At 43.4% G+C, this 18,048-nt stretch overlaps 1 protein-coding gene across 1 annotated transcript in view; it reads left to right on the top strand.

The window, feature by feature from the left end:
- LOC139232467 (protein crumbs homolog 1-like) overlaps nucleotides 1–18,048 on the top strand; it is a 216,264-nt gene that overhangs the window by 108,739 nt on the left and 89,477 nt on the right. The window contains exon 3 of the mRNA XM_070862702.1: nucleotides 15,762–15,957. Within this exon, the coding sequence (XP_070718803.1) occupies nucleotides 15,762–15,957 (196 nt within the window). The remainder of the gene's footprint in view (nucleotides 1–15,761; nucleotides 15,958–18,048) is intronic.

Genomic DNA, 18,048 nt, shown 5'->3' with positions numbered 1-18,048 from the left:
GATTACTGATTACTAGCTTTCTATTATCTTGTTCCCCTTATGACGAATACTGGAATTTGTAATATAAAATTTTTTTTTTTTTTTTTTTTTACACATGCCCATTTTAAACCCAAGATCAAGCTTCCATCATGTTATTATTCTAACTTCTATCTGAGGAGTGGGTCGTGGCATTAACCACATTTTAAAAATGACGTACCTTAAATGGAACACTCCCTCGGCAACTTTGACATGTTCACATACAAACTTAAGGAAAATGCTTCACCTTCAGAGTTTAAGAGTGACCTCTAGTGTGCAATAGGTTAGATGTTTATTTGCACTTAAGACTTCTGAGTGATACCACTGCTTTCATAACCAATTCTAGTCTAAAGTTGTTGCTACATTTACCCAATAAACTGTACAAATGGGCTGAAACCTCATTGATACTGTAGATGCTATTATCTGCTCATACTAAACCGCCCAACAACATGTGTTTCACCTGCAGAAATACAATGACTATTCATTCCTCCGTTATATGGCTTTCCAAAAAGAAATGTGCTCCTCTGGTGATTCAGGTGGATGCTAAAGATCCCATGGCACTGTTTGGAGAGCAACGAACTCTTGTGATGCCCTGGCCAACATTCTTCCCTCAACTGATATCACCAAAAAAAATAACATTAATTGGTAATTTCATTTTGTGGCTGTTTGCAGAATACTAATGTGTGTACATGGCCTACATGACAGCCACTGCACTTCAAAATAATCCAGTGTATGTGAAGTGCTTTCGATGTTTCCAAGAGATGTTATATCCTGTATAGAAATTGAACTTTGTTTGTTTCTTTTCTACCTACCTTGAACCAGATAAGGCTATGTGTACTGTGACAGATTAGTAAAAGGAGAGGTGCAACGAGACCTGGGTGTCATGGTACATCAGTCATTGAAGGTAGGCATGCAGGCACATCAGGCAATTAAGAAAGCAAATGGCATGCTGGCCTTCATAGCGAGAGGATTTGAGTATAGGAGCAAGGAGGTTTTGCTGCAGTTGTACAGGGCCTTGGTGAGACCACACCTTGAATATTGTGTCCAGTTTTGGTCTCCTTATCTGAGGAAGGACATGCTTGCTATTGAGGGAGTTCACCAGACTGATTCCCGGGATGGCAGGACTGACATATGAGGAAAGACTGGATCAGCTAGGCTTATACTCACTGGAATTTAGAAGAATGAGAGGGATCGCATAGAAACATATAAAATTCTGACAGGACTGGACAGGTTAGATTCAGAAAGAATGTTCCCGATGTTGGGGAAGTCCAGAACCAGGGGACACAGTCTAAGGATAAGAGGTAAGCCATATAGGACAGAGATGAGGAGAAACCTCTTCACTCAGAGAATTGTGAACCTGTGGAATTCTCTACCACAGAAATTTGTTGAGGCCAGTCCGTTAGATATATTCAAAAGGGAGTTAGATATGACCCTTACGGCTAAAGGGATCAAGGGGTATGGAGAGAAGGCGAGGGTGGGGTACTGAGGTTGAATGATCAGCCATGATTAAATTGAATGGTGGTGCAGGCTTGAAGGGCTGAATGGCCTGCTCCTGCACCTATTTTCTATGTTTCTATCCCATGAACACAGTGGGGCAGATTACATATCACTGTGTGCAAAATCTTCATGATTTATTCTTTGACAAAAAAGCTTTTTGAATTTAATGAGTTTGTCATATGCTGGCTACTTTTTTAGTGCCATCAGCCCCGGTGTCTTTCATGGTGCTATTCCTACATTTCTTTTGCTGTCCTTTGACCTTTTGAAAACATGAGACACTGCATTATCGGGCTAATCATATGCAGTTACTGTTTATTTAGCAGTACAAGGGCAAAGCAACAAGTTCTAACCCATTTGTAAACTCAGCTATATTAAGCATACCCATACACACGTTGTCATGTATGTAACCACAATGTAACACCACTGTATCATTGTATACACTCAACCTAGATGCAAACCTTGACCACAAGGGGTGAACTTGTGGGAGACATTTCTTACCTGATCACTCAGGTATAAAAAGGGAGGTTCCACGCAGGGTCATTGTCTTTGGAGTCCTGTGAATAAAGAGTTCAGGTCACAGAGTGACCTTGTCCCCAAGATGTGCCTCGTGTGGTTTCATACTGTAGAGTAAGGACTTTACATTGGCGACGAGAAACGGGAATTCACGACCCACGAGAATGGCCACCGGTAGCACAGAGGAACGGTACTGTGTTGGGGAAGACTGGGACGATTTTGTCGAGAGGCTTCAAGCAAAGCTTCGTTACGAAAGAATGGCTGGGGGATGCAGCGGCCGACAAGCGAAGGGCTCATCTCTTGACCAGCTGCGGACCAAAGACTTATGCGCTCATGAAGGACTTACCAGCACCCGAAAAGCCGGCGGACAAAACCTTTGAAGAACTTAGCAAATTGATCGGGGAGCACCTCAAACCGGCGAGTGGCATACATATGGCCCGACACAGATTCTACACCCACCAGCGTCGTGAAGGATAGAGCATACCGGACTTCGTAGTGGACCTCCGGCGTTTGGCCAGCCTCTGTAAGTTCACAGACACCTGCAGGGGGGAGATGCTAAGGGAATTCTTTATCGAGGGCATCAGTCATGCGGGAATTTTCCACAAATTAATTGAGACCAAGGATTTAACCTTGGAAGCGACAGCGTTGATGGCTCAAACTTTCATGGCAGGGGAGGAAGAGACGAAAATAATATACGCGCGCAATTCTGCCTCTAACGCGGCGATGGATCAGGGAGTCAACATCATCAATGCAACTCAGAGCCCTGCAGGCAGGCAGGGGCAGTCCGAAGCAATAGACCCCAGAGTAGGTCTTCAACAGAGACAATGGCAGGCTGAACAGACATTCACGCCATCACAGTGGACAATGCGGCCCGGGATGGGGCCATTGACACCCACTAATAGAGTACTTAAGAGCAGTCAAAGGGACAGTCAGCGTGGAATGCCTGGCCATAGCCCTTTTGTATCCAACAATGGAAACTTTAACTCATGCTGGAGGTGTGGGGGAAAACACTCAGCTAGATCTTGCAGATTTCAACAGTTTGCAGGATCTGCAATCTCAGTGGCCACTTAGCTCGAATGTGCAGGAAGCCTGCAACCAAGACTAATATATGAGACGGATGGACCAGAAGAGGGTTCTTTGAGGCAGGATGACCTTTGGGGCAAATAGATGGACGCTGAGGTTCAGCGGGTCCATGTGGCGAATATTCACAGTTCATACACCAAAATGCCACCAATGATAATGAGGGTTTTATTAAACGGTATCTCTGTAAGCATGGAGCTGGACACTGGGGCCAGCCAGTCACTCATGGGCGTTCAGCAATTTGAGAAGCTATGGCCACTTAAAGCCAGTAGACCCAAATTAGCACGTGTTGACACACAATTAGGAACTTACAGTAAAGAAATCATTCTGGTGCTAGGCAGTGCAATGTTGGTTGTCACACACAATGGGTTAGTGAATCGGCTACCGCTTTGGATTGTCCCGTCAATGGTCCCGCACTGTTGGGAGGAGCTGGTTAGCTGAGATGAACTGGAAATGGGGGGATGTTCATGCAATGTCATCTGTGGAGCGAAGTTCGTGCTCGCAAGTCCTACAACAATTCGATTCACTATTCCAACCTGGCGTCGGGACTTAAAAGGCACTAAGGTAGTGATACACATCACCCCGGACGCCAGGCCAGTACACCACAAAGCCAGAGCAGTGCCGTATGTGATGTGGGAAAAGATCGAGAGCAAATTGGACCGGCTGTTGAGAGAGGGCATCATCTCGCCTGTCGAATTCAGTGACTGGGCGAGCCCCATCGTTCCCGTACTAAAAGCGGTGTCCCTACAAGATCAATACCCGCTCCCGAGAGTGGAGGACCTTTTCGCCACGCTGGCAGGCGGCAAGCTGTTCACCAAGTTGGACCTCACTTCAGCCTATATGACCCAGGAGCTGGCTGACAAATCTAAACTACTGACCACCATCACCACGCACAAGGGACTGTTCGTTTATAACAGGTGCCCGTTTGGCATTCGATCAGCGGCCGCGATTTTTCAATGCTTAAATCCATTCCTGGAATGATCGTATTCCAGGTCGAGACACCGAGGAACACCTCCACAACCTGGAGAAGGTGCTACGCCGACTGAACCGGGTAGGCCTGCGACGCAAAAAGTCTAAATGTTTGTTCTTAACTCCTGAGGTTGAGTTTCTGGGCAGGAGGGTTGCTGCAGATGGGATTCAGCCCGCCGAATCCAAAACAGAGGCAATTCGACGAGCACTCAGGCCCTGCAACACATCGGAGTTGTGTTCATTCCTGGGACTGTTGAACTATTTCAGGAACTTTCTGCCGAACTTGAGCATGTTGTTGGAGCCACTACACGTGCTCCTACGTAAGGGTTGCGATTGGTTTTGGGGGGACTGTCAGGAACGGGCCTTTGATCGGGCGCGAAACCTACTTTGTTCAAACAAGTTGTTGACCCTGTACGACCCCTGTAAAAAATTGGTTCTGACATGTGATGCATCGTCCTATGGGGTTGGGTGCGTGTTGCAGCAGGGCAGTGCTGAGGGTCAACTACAACCTGTGGCTTATGCCTCCAGGTCGCTCTCTCAAGCTGAACGGGGATATGGGATGATTGAGAAGGAAGCACTCGCATGTGTCTATGGGGTGAAAAAGATGCATCAGTACCTTTTTGGCAGGAGGTTTGAATTAGAGAAGGACCACAAGCCCTTAACATCCCTGTTGTCAGACAGCAAGGCTGTCAATGCCAACGCATCAGCTCGCATACAGCGATGGGCTCTCACTCTGGCTGCTTATGACTACTCCATCCGGCACCGGCCCGGCACTGCAAATTGCGCTGATGCACTCAGCAGGCTTCCACTGGCCACCACTGAGGGGGCAGTGGAGCAAAGTGCCGAGATGGTCATGGCTGTCGATGCCTTTGATAGCGCAGGCGCCCCCATCACAGCCCGCCAGATCAAAATCTGGACAAACAGAGATCCCCTCCTATCCCTGATTAAGAAATGTGTCCTGACTGGGGATTGGGCGCCCGCACACGGAGCATGCCCTGAGGAGGTCAGACCCTTCCACAGACGGATGGATGAGCTCTCCATTCAAGCCGACTGCCTACTATGGGGCAGCCGGGTAGTTATGCCCCAGAAGGGAAGGGAGGCATTCATCAGGAAATTCCACAGCGAGCACCCAGGCATGTGCTGATGAAGGCCATTGCCCGGTCACACATTTGGAGGGCTGGAATTGATTCAGACCTGGAACACTGTGTACGCAGGCGCACGACGTGTGCCCAGCTGGGTAATGCCCCCAGGGAGATCCCGCTCAGCCCGTGGCCCTGGCCCACCAGGCCATGGTCACGCATTCATGTTGACTACGCGTGCCCGTTCATGGGTAAGATGTTCCTTATTGTGGTAGATGCGTACTCGAAATGGATCGAGTGCATCATTCTGAATTCATGCACGTCATACACCACCGTGGAAAGCCTACGTGCGATCTTTGCAACCCATGGCTTGCCGGACATCCTGGTTAGTGATAATGGCCCATGTTTCACAAGCTACGAATTCTGAGAGTTTATGTCGGCCAATGGCATCAACCATGTCAGGGCTGCGCCGTTCAAGCCGGCCTCCAATGGCCAGGTGGAACATGCGGTCCAAATCATTAAGCAAGGTATGCTCAGGATTCAAGGGCCCTCCTTACAATGCCGCCTATTGCATCTCCTGCTGGCCTATAGATCCCGACCGCACTCGCTCACGGGGGTCCCGTCCGCAGAGCTACTAATGAAGCGGACACTCAAAACTCGGTTGTCCCTCATTCACCCAGTCCTGACCGACATAGTTGAGGGCAAGTGCAAAAAACGAGTACCATGACCGTAATGCGCGGGGGAGATGCATAGAAATAAATGATCCTGTATTCATCCTCAATCACGCCATGGGGCCCAAATCGCTTGAGGGCACTGTAATTGACAAAGAGGGCAATAGGGTCATCGTGGTAAAACTCAACAATGGCCAGATATGCCGTAAGTATCTGGACCAAGTAAAAAAAAAGTTGCAGCATCGACACGGAGGAACCGGAAGAAGATCATGAGATAGAGCTCACCACACCGCCAGTGAACGAGCAACAAGAGCAATCAGAAGAATGTACAGTCCCTGCGGTCAGCCCGGACAGGCCGAAATCACCACAGGTGACAGACACTCACGTCAGTGTCCAACAACCAGAGCCCCAATTGCAGCACTCCACGAGGGAGCGTAGACCACCTGAAAGACTAAACCTATGATCCCAATAAGACTTTGTGGGGGGAGGTGATGTCATGTATGTAACCACAATGTAACACCACTGTATTACTGTATACACTCAACCTAGATGCACACCTTGACCACAAAGGGTGAACTTGTGGGAGACACTCCTTACCTGATCACACAGGTATAAAAAGGGAGGTCCCACGCAGGGTCATTGTCTTTGGAGTCCTGTGGATGAAGAGTTAAGGTCACAGAGTGACCTTGTCCCCAGAATGTGCCTCGTGTGCTTTCATACTGTAGAGTAAGGACTTTACACATGTGGTGCCTATATCTAAATTGGGAGTTTTTAAATCTTCTGTATCATGATTGCATATAAATTATAAAGACAATTATTATAAAGAATAGTTTAGACCCAAACTTATTTGTTTTAAAGCTCTATTGGAAAGTATTCGGGCCGTAGTTATTCACCTGGAATACCGCGTGCAGCTTTAGTTTCCATATTTACAAAAGGATATACTTGCTTTGGAGGCAGTTCAGTGAAGGTTCACTAGGTTGATTCTGGGGATGAGGGGGTTGATTTATGAGGAAAGGTTGAGTAGGTTGGGCCTCTACTCTTTGGAGTTCAGAAGAATGAGAGGTGGTCTTATCGAAATGTATAAGATTATGAGGGGGCTTGACAAGGTGGATGCAGAGAGGATGTTTCCACTGATGGGGGAGACTAGAACTAGAGGGCACGATCTTAGAATAAAGGGCCGCCCATTTAGAACTGAGATGAAGAGAAATTTTTTCTCTCAGAGGGTTGTAAATCTGTGGAATTTGCTGCCTCAGAGAGCTGTGGAAGCTGGGACATTGAATAAATTTAAGACCGAAATAGACAGTTTCTTAAACGATAAGGGGATAAGGGGCTATGGGGAGCAGGTGGGGAAGTGGAGCTGAGTCCATGATCAGATCAGCCATGATCTTATTGAATGGCGGAGCAGGCTTGAGGGGCCGTATGGCCTACTCCTGCTCCTATTTCTTATGTAGTGTGGGGCAGGTGCTATAATGAAGTAGATGCACTCATATTTCCCTATGGGGTCATTTGGACATCACATTAAAATTACATAATTGACAATTTGGACCAGATCACAACCCGAGTTCCTTTGATTTCAAATGATTTGATTCTTTTTTAAAAATATATATTCTACTTTGGACGTAGCAGCACTTTGAGGGAAAAAAACACCTTCCTTGCTCAAGGGGACCAAAAGCAGATGTGAATTCCCAGTGAAATATTATAGATTCCTAACATTTTGAAGTGAGAAAGTGATAAACACAAAACCACAATATTTGGATAAGGGAATTGTTTTCTGTTCTGTGTTGGGAGTCAGCCTAACAAACCAAATCATATTTTTTAAGTTTTTAAGTTTTGAATGCTAAAGAATGTTTTGTATACATGACACACACATTTGAGTGGAGTCTTCTTTAGAAAAATATGCTACTGTTAAATCATATTCATCTTTTCCAACCCTTCCTATGTCCACTGAATTAACAGTGTTGCAATTAATGGTCAATACTGCGACTATAAAATACAGCAACTGGACGAACAAGCTGCAGAATTTCTGTGCCAACAGTTCATGAGGATAAAGGGGCAAGATTTAGTAATCCTAATGTTATTTGCCTCAGAAAATCTGTTTTCATCACATAATTTGGGCTCAAATTTTCTCATTCTGTGAATCAAAGGTATCCCTAATCTTGCTTCAAATCTCCCATAGCTAAACAGCACTTAGATTGTGTCCCACACAGTAAGACTTTAATTGTGTTTTTAAGAAACATGTCAAAAATCACTTCTTTCAAACAGTTTCTACCATTGTATATTTATAAATCCTAATGTAATATAGAGATATGAAAATATTAATTGTCCTAAAGCATAATTATACCATGACAGATTGAAGAGGGACAACTCCTAGGTGGTACTGGTAATTAAATGGTACTATATTTATAAAATGATTCTTCCTTTAAGAACGCAGCTAACTGGATGTTTTTGTTCCTACCGAAGTGTCATGACCTGTGACACACCCTGGAACATTCTTGTCTGGTATCTGTACAGTCCATGAATCACCCTGAATAGTAAAAGCAGCATTACGACAACCTGCAACATCTCAAGTGAAAGGCCTTAAGCCCACTTAAGCCCCAGGTTCCACTCATTCCCTGGTACCGTGCTACTTTACAGAGGGCTGACGCCATGAGTTATGTCTGACAGATGAGGCGGTGAAGCTAAAGCAGTCATACTGTTATCAGCAGCCTAGGTTCAAGCACTCAGTTCCATTAGATTCTGAAGGAGTTCAATTTGGTATAGTTAATTGCAGCCATCAATGTAAGTTAAAACTCCACAAATTCCAAAGTGATTACACCATTGGTATATTAAAATGGAGTCCTGCAAATTTGCTTACTTTTTCAGATATTTGTACAAGTCACACCTATTTTTAATCCTAGATCTTTTTTCCATAAATGTGTCAAAAGTCACTGATGTAAATTAAATTCCACTTTCATTACAAAATTTGAAAAAAACTTGAATTTATATAGCGCCAATCATAGAAACATAGAAAACATAGAAAATATGTGCAGGAGCAGGCCATTCGGCCCTTCGAGCCTACACCACCATTCAATATGATCATGGCTGATCATGCAACTTCAGGACCCCACTCCTGCCTTCTCTCCATACCCCTTGATCCCTTTAGCCGTAAGGGCCACATCTAACTCCCTTTTGAATATATCCAACGAACTGGACTTAACAACTTTCTGCGGTCGAGAATTCCACAGGTTCACAATTCTCTGAGTGAAAAAGTTTCTCCTCATCTCAGTCCTAAATGGCTTACCCCTTATCCTTAGACTGTGACCCCTGGTTCTGAACTTCCCCAACATCGGGAACATTCTTCCTGCATCTAACTTGTGCAATCCCATCAGAATTTTATATTCTTCTATGAGATCACCTCTCATTCTTCTAAATTCCAGTGAATACAAGCCTAGTCGATCCAGTCTTTCTTCATATGTCAGTCCTGCCATCCCGGGAATCAGTCTGGTGAACCTTCGCTGCACTCCCTCAATAGCAAGAATGTCCTTCCTCAGATTAGGAGACCAAAACTGCACACAATACTCAAAGGCCCTGTACAACTGCAGTAAGACCTCCCTGCTCCTATACTCAAATCGTCTCGCTATGAAGGCCAACATGCCATTTGCTTTCTTCACTGCCTGCTGTACCTGCATGCCTACTTTCAATGACTGGTGTACCATGACACCTAGGACTCGTTACACCTCCCCTTTTCCTAATCTGTCACCATTCAGATAATATTCTGCCTTCCTGACCTCAGGCTGGCCCAAAATGAATGAAGTATAGTCACTGTTGTAATGTAGCAAATACAGTTGATGCACACACATTAAAAGTAGTTATTGGCACAAGGGTTGTGAATGTCAGTGATAATGTACAGTACCATAGATTGGCTACAAATAAGCAGTAGTGTCCCATGACACTCAGTTCCCGATTGGAGCCACATTCAAAGGATATGCACCAAATGGAAGCTATGGTTCTTCCTAGGAAAGGTGAGGGGGAAAAGGAGGAGCCTCATTGGGCCCTGGCAAGTATCAACAGGGGGCAGTAACCGAAGCCTGGAAGCATGCCATATGGTGTTAATCCATGTAGATGAAGGGAATTAAAAATACTAAAAAAGGGGCAAATTCACCAAATTGTCCCCATAAAAATGGAATTTAAAATAAAATAGTCCGGAATAATGCAGAGCAGAGAATCACCAATACGTTCCGCCATGATATGATAAACACAGGTTCTTTCACTGACTGTGCAGATGACAGGTTCCTGTTCTTAGCAAGGCCAGATCACAGAAGCATGAGGAGCTAATTCAGAGTCGACGAACATGGATATACTTTATGAAACACTAAGTGATTATTGTACCATTCATTTTCATCCCAGTTAAGCAATGCCTCGATTTTAAAATTCAAATCCCGCCATAGCCTCGCCCCTCCCTATCGCTGTAACCTTCTCCAGCTGTACAAACTTCCGAGATATCCGCGCTTCTATAATTCTGGCCTCTTGAGCATCCACGATTTTAATTGCTCCACCATTGGTGGCTATGCCTTCAGCTGCCAAGGCCCTAAACTCTGGAACTCCCTCCCTAAACCTCTCCGCCTCTCTTTCCTCCTTTAAGATGCTCCTTAAGACCTACACCTTTGCCCTGGTACCTCGTTATGTGGCTCGTGTCAAATTTTGTTTGATAACGTTCCTGTGAAGCGCCTTGGGACGTTTTACTATAGGCGCTATATAAATACAAATTATTGTTTTTGTTCACTTTAAGGCAGTTGAGGCGTGGATGTCTTCTTAAGGAGATATTTCACAACTCTCAAGAAAAATATATTCCAGTGAGGAGAAAAGGGTGTAAAAGAAAAGATAGCCATCCGTGGCTAACTAAAGAAATAAAGGACGGTATCCAATTAAAAACAAGGACATACAAAGTGGCCAAAACTAGTGGGAGGACAGAAGATTGGGAAGCTTTTAAAAGCCAGCAAAGAATGACTAAAAAAAATGATTAAGAAAGGGAAGATAGACTATGAAAGTAAACTAGCACGAAATATAAAAACAGATAGCAAGAGTGTCTACAGGTATATAAAAAGGAAAAGAGTGGCTAAAGTAAATGTTGGTCCCTTAGAGGATGAGACCGGGGAACTAGTAATGGGGAACATGGAGATGGCAGAAACTCTGAACAAATATTTTGTATCAGTCTTTACGGTAGAGGACACTAACAATATCCCAACAGTGGATAGCCAAGGGGCTATAGGGAGGAAGGAACTTCACACAATCACAATCACTAAGGAGGTGGTACTCAGTAAGATAATGGGACTAAAGGTGGATAAATCCCTTGCACCTGTTGGCTTGCATCCTAGGGTCTTGAGAAGTAGCGGCAGGGATAGTGGATGCATTGGTTGTAATTTACCAAACTTCCCAGGATTCTGGGGAGTTCCCAGCAGATTGGAAAACTGCAAATGTAACGCCCCTATTTAAAAAAGGAGGCAGACAAAAAGCAGTAAACTATAGACCAATTAGCCTAACATCTGTGGTTGGGAAAATATTGGAGTCCATTATTAAAGAAGCAGTGGCAGGACATTTGGAAAAGCAAAATTCGGTCAGGCAGTGTCAGCCTGGATTTATGAAGGGGAAGTCATGTTTGACAAATTTGCTGGAATTCTTTGAGGATGTAACGAACAGGGTGGATAAAGGGGAACCAGTGGATGTGGTATATTTGGACTTCCAGAAGGCATTTGACAAGGTGCCACATAAAAGGTTACTGCACAAGATAAAAGTTCACGGGGTTGGGGGTAATATATTAGTATGGATAAAGGATTGGCTAACGAATAGAAAACAGAGAGTCGGGATAAATGGTTCATTCTTGGGTTGGCAATCAGTAACTAGTGGGATGCCACAGGGATCAGTACTGGGACCCCAACTATTTGCAATCTATATTAATGACTTGGAAGAAGGATCTGAGTGTAATGTAGCCAAGTTTGCTGATGATATAAAGATGGGAAGAAAAATAATGTGTGAGGAGGACACAAAAAATCTGCAAAAGGACATAGACAGGCTAAGTGAGTGGGCAAAAATTTGGCAGATTGAGTATAATGTGGGAAAGTGTGAGGTCATGCACTTTGGCAGAAAAAAAATCAAAGAGCAAGTTATTATTTAAATAGAGAAAAATTGCAAAGTGCTGCAGTACAGCGGGACCTGGGGGTACTTGTGCATGAAACACAAAAGGTTATTATGCAGGTACAGCAAGTGTTCAGTAAGGTCAATTGAATCTTGGCCTTTATTGCAAAGGGGATGGAGTATAAAAGCAGTGAAGTCTTGCTACAGCTATATAAGGTATTGGTGAGGCCACACTTGGAATACTGCATGCAGTTTTGGTTTCCATATTTACGAAAGGATATACTTGCTTTGGAGGAAGTTCAGAGAAGGTTCACCAGGTTGATTCTAGAGATGAGGGGGTTGACTTATGAGGAAAGGTTGAGTAGGTTGGGCCTCTACTCATTGGAGTGCAGAAGAATGAAAGGTGATCTTATCGAAACATATAAGATTATGACGGGGCTTGACAAGGTGGATGCAGAGAGGATGTTTCCACTGGTGGGGGAGACTAGAACTAGAGGGCATAACCTTAGAATAAGGGGCTGTCTATTTAAAACAGAGATGAGGAGAAATTTCTTCTCTTAGAGGGTTGTAAATCTGTGGAATTCGCTGCCTCAGAGAGCTGTGGAAGCCAGGACATTGAATAAATTTAAGACAGAAATAGATAGTTTCTTAACCGATAAAGGATTAAGGGGTTATGGGGAGCGGGCAGAGAAGTGGACCTGAGTCCATGATCAGATCAGTAATGATCATATTAAATGACGGAGCAGGCTTGAGGGGCTGTATGGACTACTCCTGCTCCTATTTTTTATGTTCTTATGTCTTCTGTTCAAGAATGGAGAATAAATGCACTTGAGAAATTAGCACAAATTTACCAAAGACAAATCTTATTAAATTATCAGAGTTACATTAATACCCAAACTATTTACAATCTATATTAACAACTTGGAGGAAGGGACTGAGTGTAATGCAGCCAAGTTTGCCGACAATACAAAGATGGGAGGAAAAGCAATGTGTGGGGAGGACACACAAAATCTGCAAAAGGACACAGACAGGCTAAGTGAGTGGGCAAAAATTTGGCAGATGAAGTATAATATTGGAAAATGTGAGGTCATGCATTTGGCAGAAAAAAAACATCAAAGAGCAAGTTATTATTTAAATGGAGAAAGATTGCAAAGTGCTGCAGTACAGCGGGACCTGGGGGTACTTGTGCATGAAACACAAAAGGTTAGTATGCAGGTACAGCAAGTGATCAGGAAGGCCAATGAAATCTTGGCCTTTATTGCAAAGGGGATGGAGTATAAAAGCAGGGAAGTCTTGCTACAGTTGCACAGGGTATTGGTGAGGTCACACCTGGAATACTGCATGCAGTTTTGGTTTCCATATTTACGAAAGGATATACTTGCTTTGGAGGCAGTTCAGAGAAGGTTCACAAGGTTGATTCCAGGGATAAGGGGGTTGACTTATGAGGAAAGGTTGAGTAGGTTGGGCCTCTACTCATTGGAATTCAGAAGAATGAGATGTGATCTTATCGAAACATATAAGTGGGCAGAGAGAATGTTTCTACTGATAAGGGAGTCTAGAAATAGAGGGCATAATCTTAGATTAAGGGGCTGCCCATTTAAAACTGAGTTGAGGAGAAATTTCTTCTCTCAGAGGGTTGTAAATCTGTGGAATTCACTGTCTCAGAGAGCTGTGGAAGCTGGTACATTGAATAAATTTAAGACAAAAATAGACAGTTTCTTAAACGATAAGGGAATAAGGGGTTATGGGGAGTGGGCAGGGAAGTGGACCCGAGTCCATGATCGGATCAATCATGGTGGAGCAGGCTCGAGGGGCCGTATAGCCTACTCCTGCTCCTATTTCTTATGTTCTTATGTTCTTAAAACTAAACAAGGTGCGTGGTTTGCTTACTTAGTCTCCCTAATGGCTTTTCTTGCATTCAGAAAAAAGATGGGACCTAATGGAATTACAGCTGTGTGCGTGTGCAATGATTGTTAGTGAGGAATTCTAATGATCATGGCTTATGATCATCTCCCTTACGACGTACAGCCCAAACATGAACAAAGACAACTGACTCGCAAAGTACATCGCACAATTTTACGACCAGTTTACTTCATTTTTTAAATATTTCGCACAACCAATAGTGGACCAGATTTTACAGAAAAACGAATGAGACTCAATTATTTACTATTTACCATTTAGTTACTGTGCTTTGTGGATTCTGTGAATATCCTGTTGGACTCCAATCATTAGTGGGCTTAGGGGAACTTAGTGTGGCTCATTGCGGCACTGGATGATGCAGTGACAACAGTTATATTTCATGTTAAAGATCACTAGCTACAGTGAAAGTTATTATGTGTGATAACATACACTGTCAGTCACTATGAGATGTTGAAGGTACACTATCAACAATACTTTCCTGAATGGGTAAACAAATGAGACTCATTGTCATATAGCATTTACCCTGTCTGCTGAATCTGGAGTTATGCTGCATTTTCCAATAAGCACTGCTTCCAGTGGCAGGCCTGACTTTGGTGCCATTGCCTCCTAAGGAGTGAAGAACCATCTGAAAAGGTGGTTTACGTCTACAATGCCAGAGACACAACTGCACCACCTGCCATTTCTTGTGGACATGTGCAGGATCACACTGTGTCCCCATGAAGAACCGGCAGTGTAGCTTCAGTGTTTATTCATCAGGGAAAATGCAGCAGCCCAAAATAAATGTGATGATTCACAGCTTCTAAACCCCACAACATAAATGTGAGATGAAGATAAGTATCCCCTGGCTGTGGAGTCCAGAACCAGGGGTCATGGTTTCAGAATAAGGGCTCAGACATTTAGGACTGAGATAAGGAGAAATCTCTTCACTCAGAGGGTGGTGACTCTTCGGAATTCTCTACCCCAGAGGGCTATGGAGGCTTAGTCGTTGAATATATTCAAGACAGAATCGTTAGATGTTTGGATATTAAGGGAATCAAGGGATATGGGGATAGTGCAGGAAAGTGGAGTTGAGGTAGAAGATCAGCCATAATCTTATTGAATGGTGGAGCAGGCTCGAGGGACCGAATGGCCTACTCCTGCTAATTCTTGTGTTCTGATCAGAGGGGTTTAAAATTTATAATAGATTTCAGACAGGCAGACACAATAAGAAATGCTGCAGGTGGGGGAACAAATAGAGAATTTCTCCAAATCTGATGGATAATTTCATTCAGATTTCTGTGTAACAATGGAAACTTTGATGAGTAGATGTGGAAATGTCTATTGATCTGCAATGAAGCCTCTCAAAGGGTATCTGTTTGGTGTTTATGGGCTCATTAATCTGTTCACTAACGGGCAGAAGAAGCCCATTTTATGCTCAATCATCAATTAATGAAAAACTTTTGCAAAAATCACCAACAATGTCCATTTCTCTTCTTTCAGTCTTTTGATGCGTTTCTGAAATGATTGAGGGTTGGTATGGCATTTAGATACTAAACTTTAAAAAGAAATAAGATTTAAATTAAGAGTTTATTTTCAAAAATACAAATCAGTGAAGCAGACTGTCACCATGGTAAACTGTTTGGATTGTGATGGAGGAGTAACAGAGGCAGTGTCTGTCAGATTGAGGTTCGGTTGACACCTACATTAACTAATGCTGGAATTCTAGGTGACCCGCAAAGAAAATTCTTCACCCTTTCTTCTTCGCTTACCTGTTTCCCCCTCATTATCTCATTTCCTTCCTTTCATTTTATTATAAAGGATCTATTTTCCAAATCTTGGATTACTTCCTGTGTAGATAGCCTCCGACTGAAAATCAAAAGTAGAAGTACAAGATTTAAAATTTACATTTGTCTTTTAATTTCCCAAGGTCTGAACTGTGAAGTTCAAATAAATGAATGTGAGTCTAGCCCCTGTCAGAATGGTGCTACGTGTAAAGACAACATTGCATTCTATGACTGTACCTGTGCTTCTGGTTATGAGGGAGTTGACTGCGAGACAGATATCGATGAATGTGCCAGCAATCCATGTATCAACGGAGGAACATGCAAGGACATGATCAATGGGTAAGGAACACAGTGCATTGCTTCCTTATCACAACATTGGCACTAATGATTGTATTTTCTTACAAAAAGGTGGACTTCACAGGGTAGTCATTCTATAATGTGTACCAAGGTCATCACAGATCCATTGCTGTGTCACATCTGGAGCCATTTTTGAATTGAAGGAAAGTCAGTAAGTGCCACGGAGAGAAACTTTGTAGAAGGAGGAAGTAAATCCTCTGAAGTTAAAAAAAAGAATCAATAATTCTGAAAGGAGCAGTTAAAAATTTTGATTCATCCACAAGCTATCTAGAAATATTTTTTGACAACGTCAGTGATAGAGATGATTTCAGAGCAATAATTCTGCTTGCGACATCTCATTACCACTGGCAACTCCACCTCAAATCTGGAATTGATGAGAAATGTTTGTGCCCCTGTTTTAATTTTTGAACTCTCATTTTTTTGTCAAATTTTAAGTTTTGACTAAATAGTTAGAGATAGAACTAAACAATATCGCAAAAGAAAAAAGAAAAGCTGAACTACTGAAACCCTTCTGAAAACTAAATGGGGCAGAGAGAAAAATAAATTAACTAATTGCTTACACACAATACAACGTGAGCAGATCAGTAAACACAGACCCAGTGTTTCAAGGACGGAGTTTAAAACACAGTGGGAAGGAGGTAATATCATAGTATGATCTTATTTTGAAACATAGACGTGATCATCTATTGTGTAACAATGGCCCTTGAAGATTTGCTTCTTTAAGACAGGATTTGGAAAGCCGGAATAGGATGCTTTTTAAAAAAAATCTCCTTTGTATAAAATCTCCAAAAAGTAACTTTTAGGGCTGGAAATTCATGAAAAATCACTACCACTGGTTTTCCGCCAAAAAAAACCTGCTATGACTTCGAGGCGGAAAATTCATGGAAAAAATGGGGGAAAATCTGCCCACTGGGAAAAATCAGCGTTGCACGAGGATTTGTGGCGGAAACCGCAATCCTTACCAACTTTTCTCCAGTAGCGCTGTGAGTTGGGCCGAGGGAGGGGGGAAAACACAAAAAATACTTTGCCAAAAAATGTTAAGAAGCAAAACATTCACAAGACCCTTTTCTAGTGAATCGCTGCAAAAGAATTTAAAAATAAACTTTAACTTGCCGATTTTGCAGGTTTTCATACCTATCACCGTTTCCAACGGCTGCACCGACAGGTTTTCCTCGGTGTTTTTTTCCCCCATTTACAGGTCACTGCTGTGACCAAACTCGGGCGGGAGCGCTTTTTTCAGTGTTACATGCTCCCCAGCGGTATTTCAAAACCACCGGCAGAAGACTTCAATGAATTTCCCGCCGTACCGTTTTCCGCCCAAAACGGCGAAATACCGCCGAAAAAGGCACAGAAGGTTGATGAATTTACAGCCCGGTGTGTATTAGGGTTTCAATACAGATGGGGAGAGATAGGATTGTAAGCAGCAAAATTACATCGACGGAAGAATGCAGTCTAGGTGGAAGTCACAAAGGGTGGCTTCAGTTTCGCTGATGTTAAGCTAACAGTTATTCTGAAGACATCTCATTTTCCAACTACCATGAAGTCCTGGACTGGTAACTTTGTTCAGGCCTTGGGGTTGATGGCAGAGGTTGAGAGTTGGAGTTCAGTGTTGATCTATATCTGCTAAAGTGTTGCTCACAGCTCCTGCCACAAACAAGCTGAATATGAGATGACAAAAGATACACTAGAAGTCCATGTATGGGCATAGCGACATATGAATGGAACCACGAGAGGGCACTGTCATAAAAATGGACCGCAGAAGAGATTAGAGTAGTTAATACTTGTTATGTATGTAAACCTGTAAATACCATGTCTAACCAGGGCTTATCCCCTGGAGTCCCAAGGGATCCCACAATCCCTTGGGAGCACCTGTATATAAGGAGGCCTCACAGGCTGGAGAGGCACTCTGAGATCTGCAATAAAGGACTACGGTCACACTTACTTTGAGCTTGCAGTATCTAGTCTGACTCTTTATCCAAGACATAACAATACTGAAGGTGGCAGAGAGCTCAATAAGGACAAGGGATGACTACAAGCATCATCACACATCTTTGGTGTCTTTGTCCAAGGTGG

This window comes from Pristiophorus japonicus, chromosome 20 (assembly GCF_044704955.1).
Source record: "Pristiophorus japonicus isolate sPriJap1 chromosome 20, sPriJap1.hap1, whole genome shotgun sequence".
Taxonomy (NCBI): domain Eukaryota; kingdom Metazoa; phylum Chordata; class Chondrichthyes; family Pristiophoridae; genus Pristiophorus; species Pristiophorus japonicus.
This window is presented reverse-complemented; position numbering and strand designations above follow the sequence as displayed.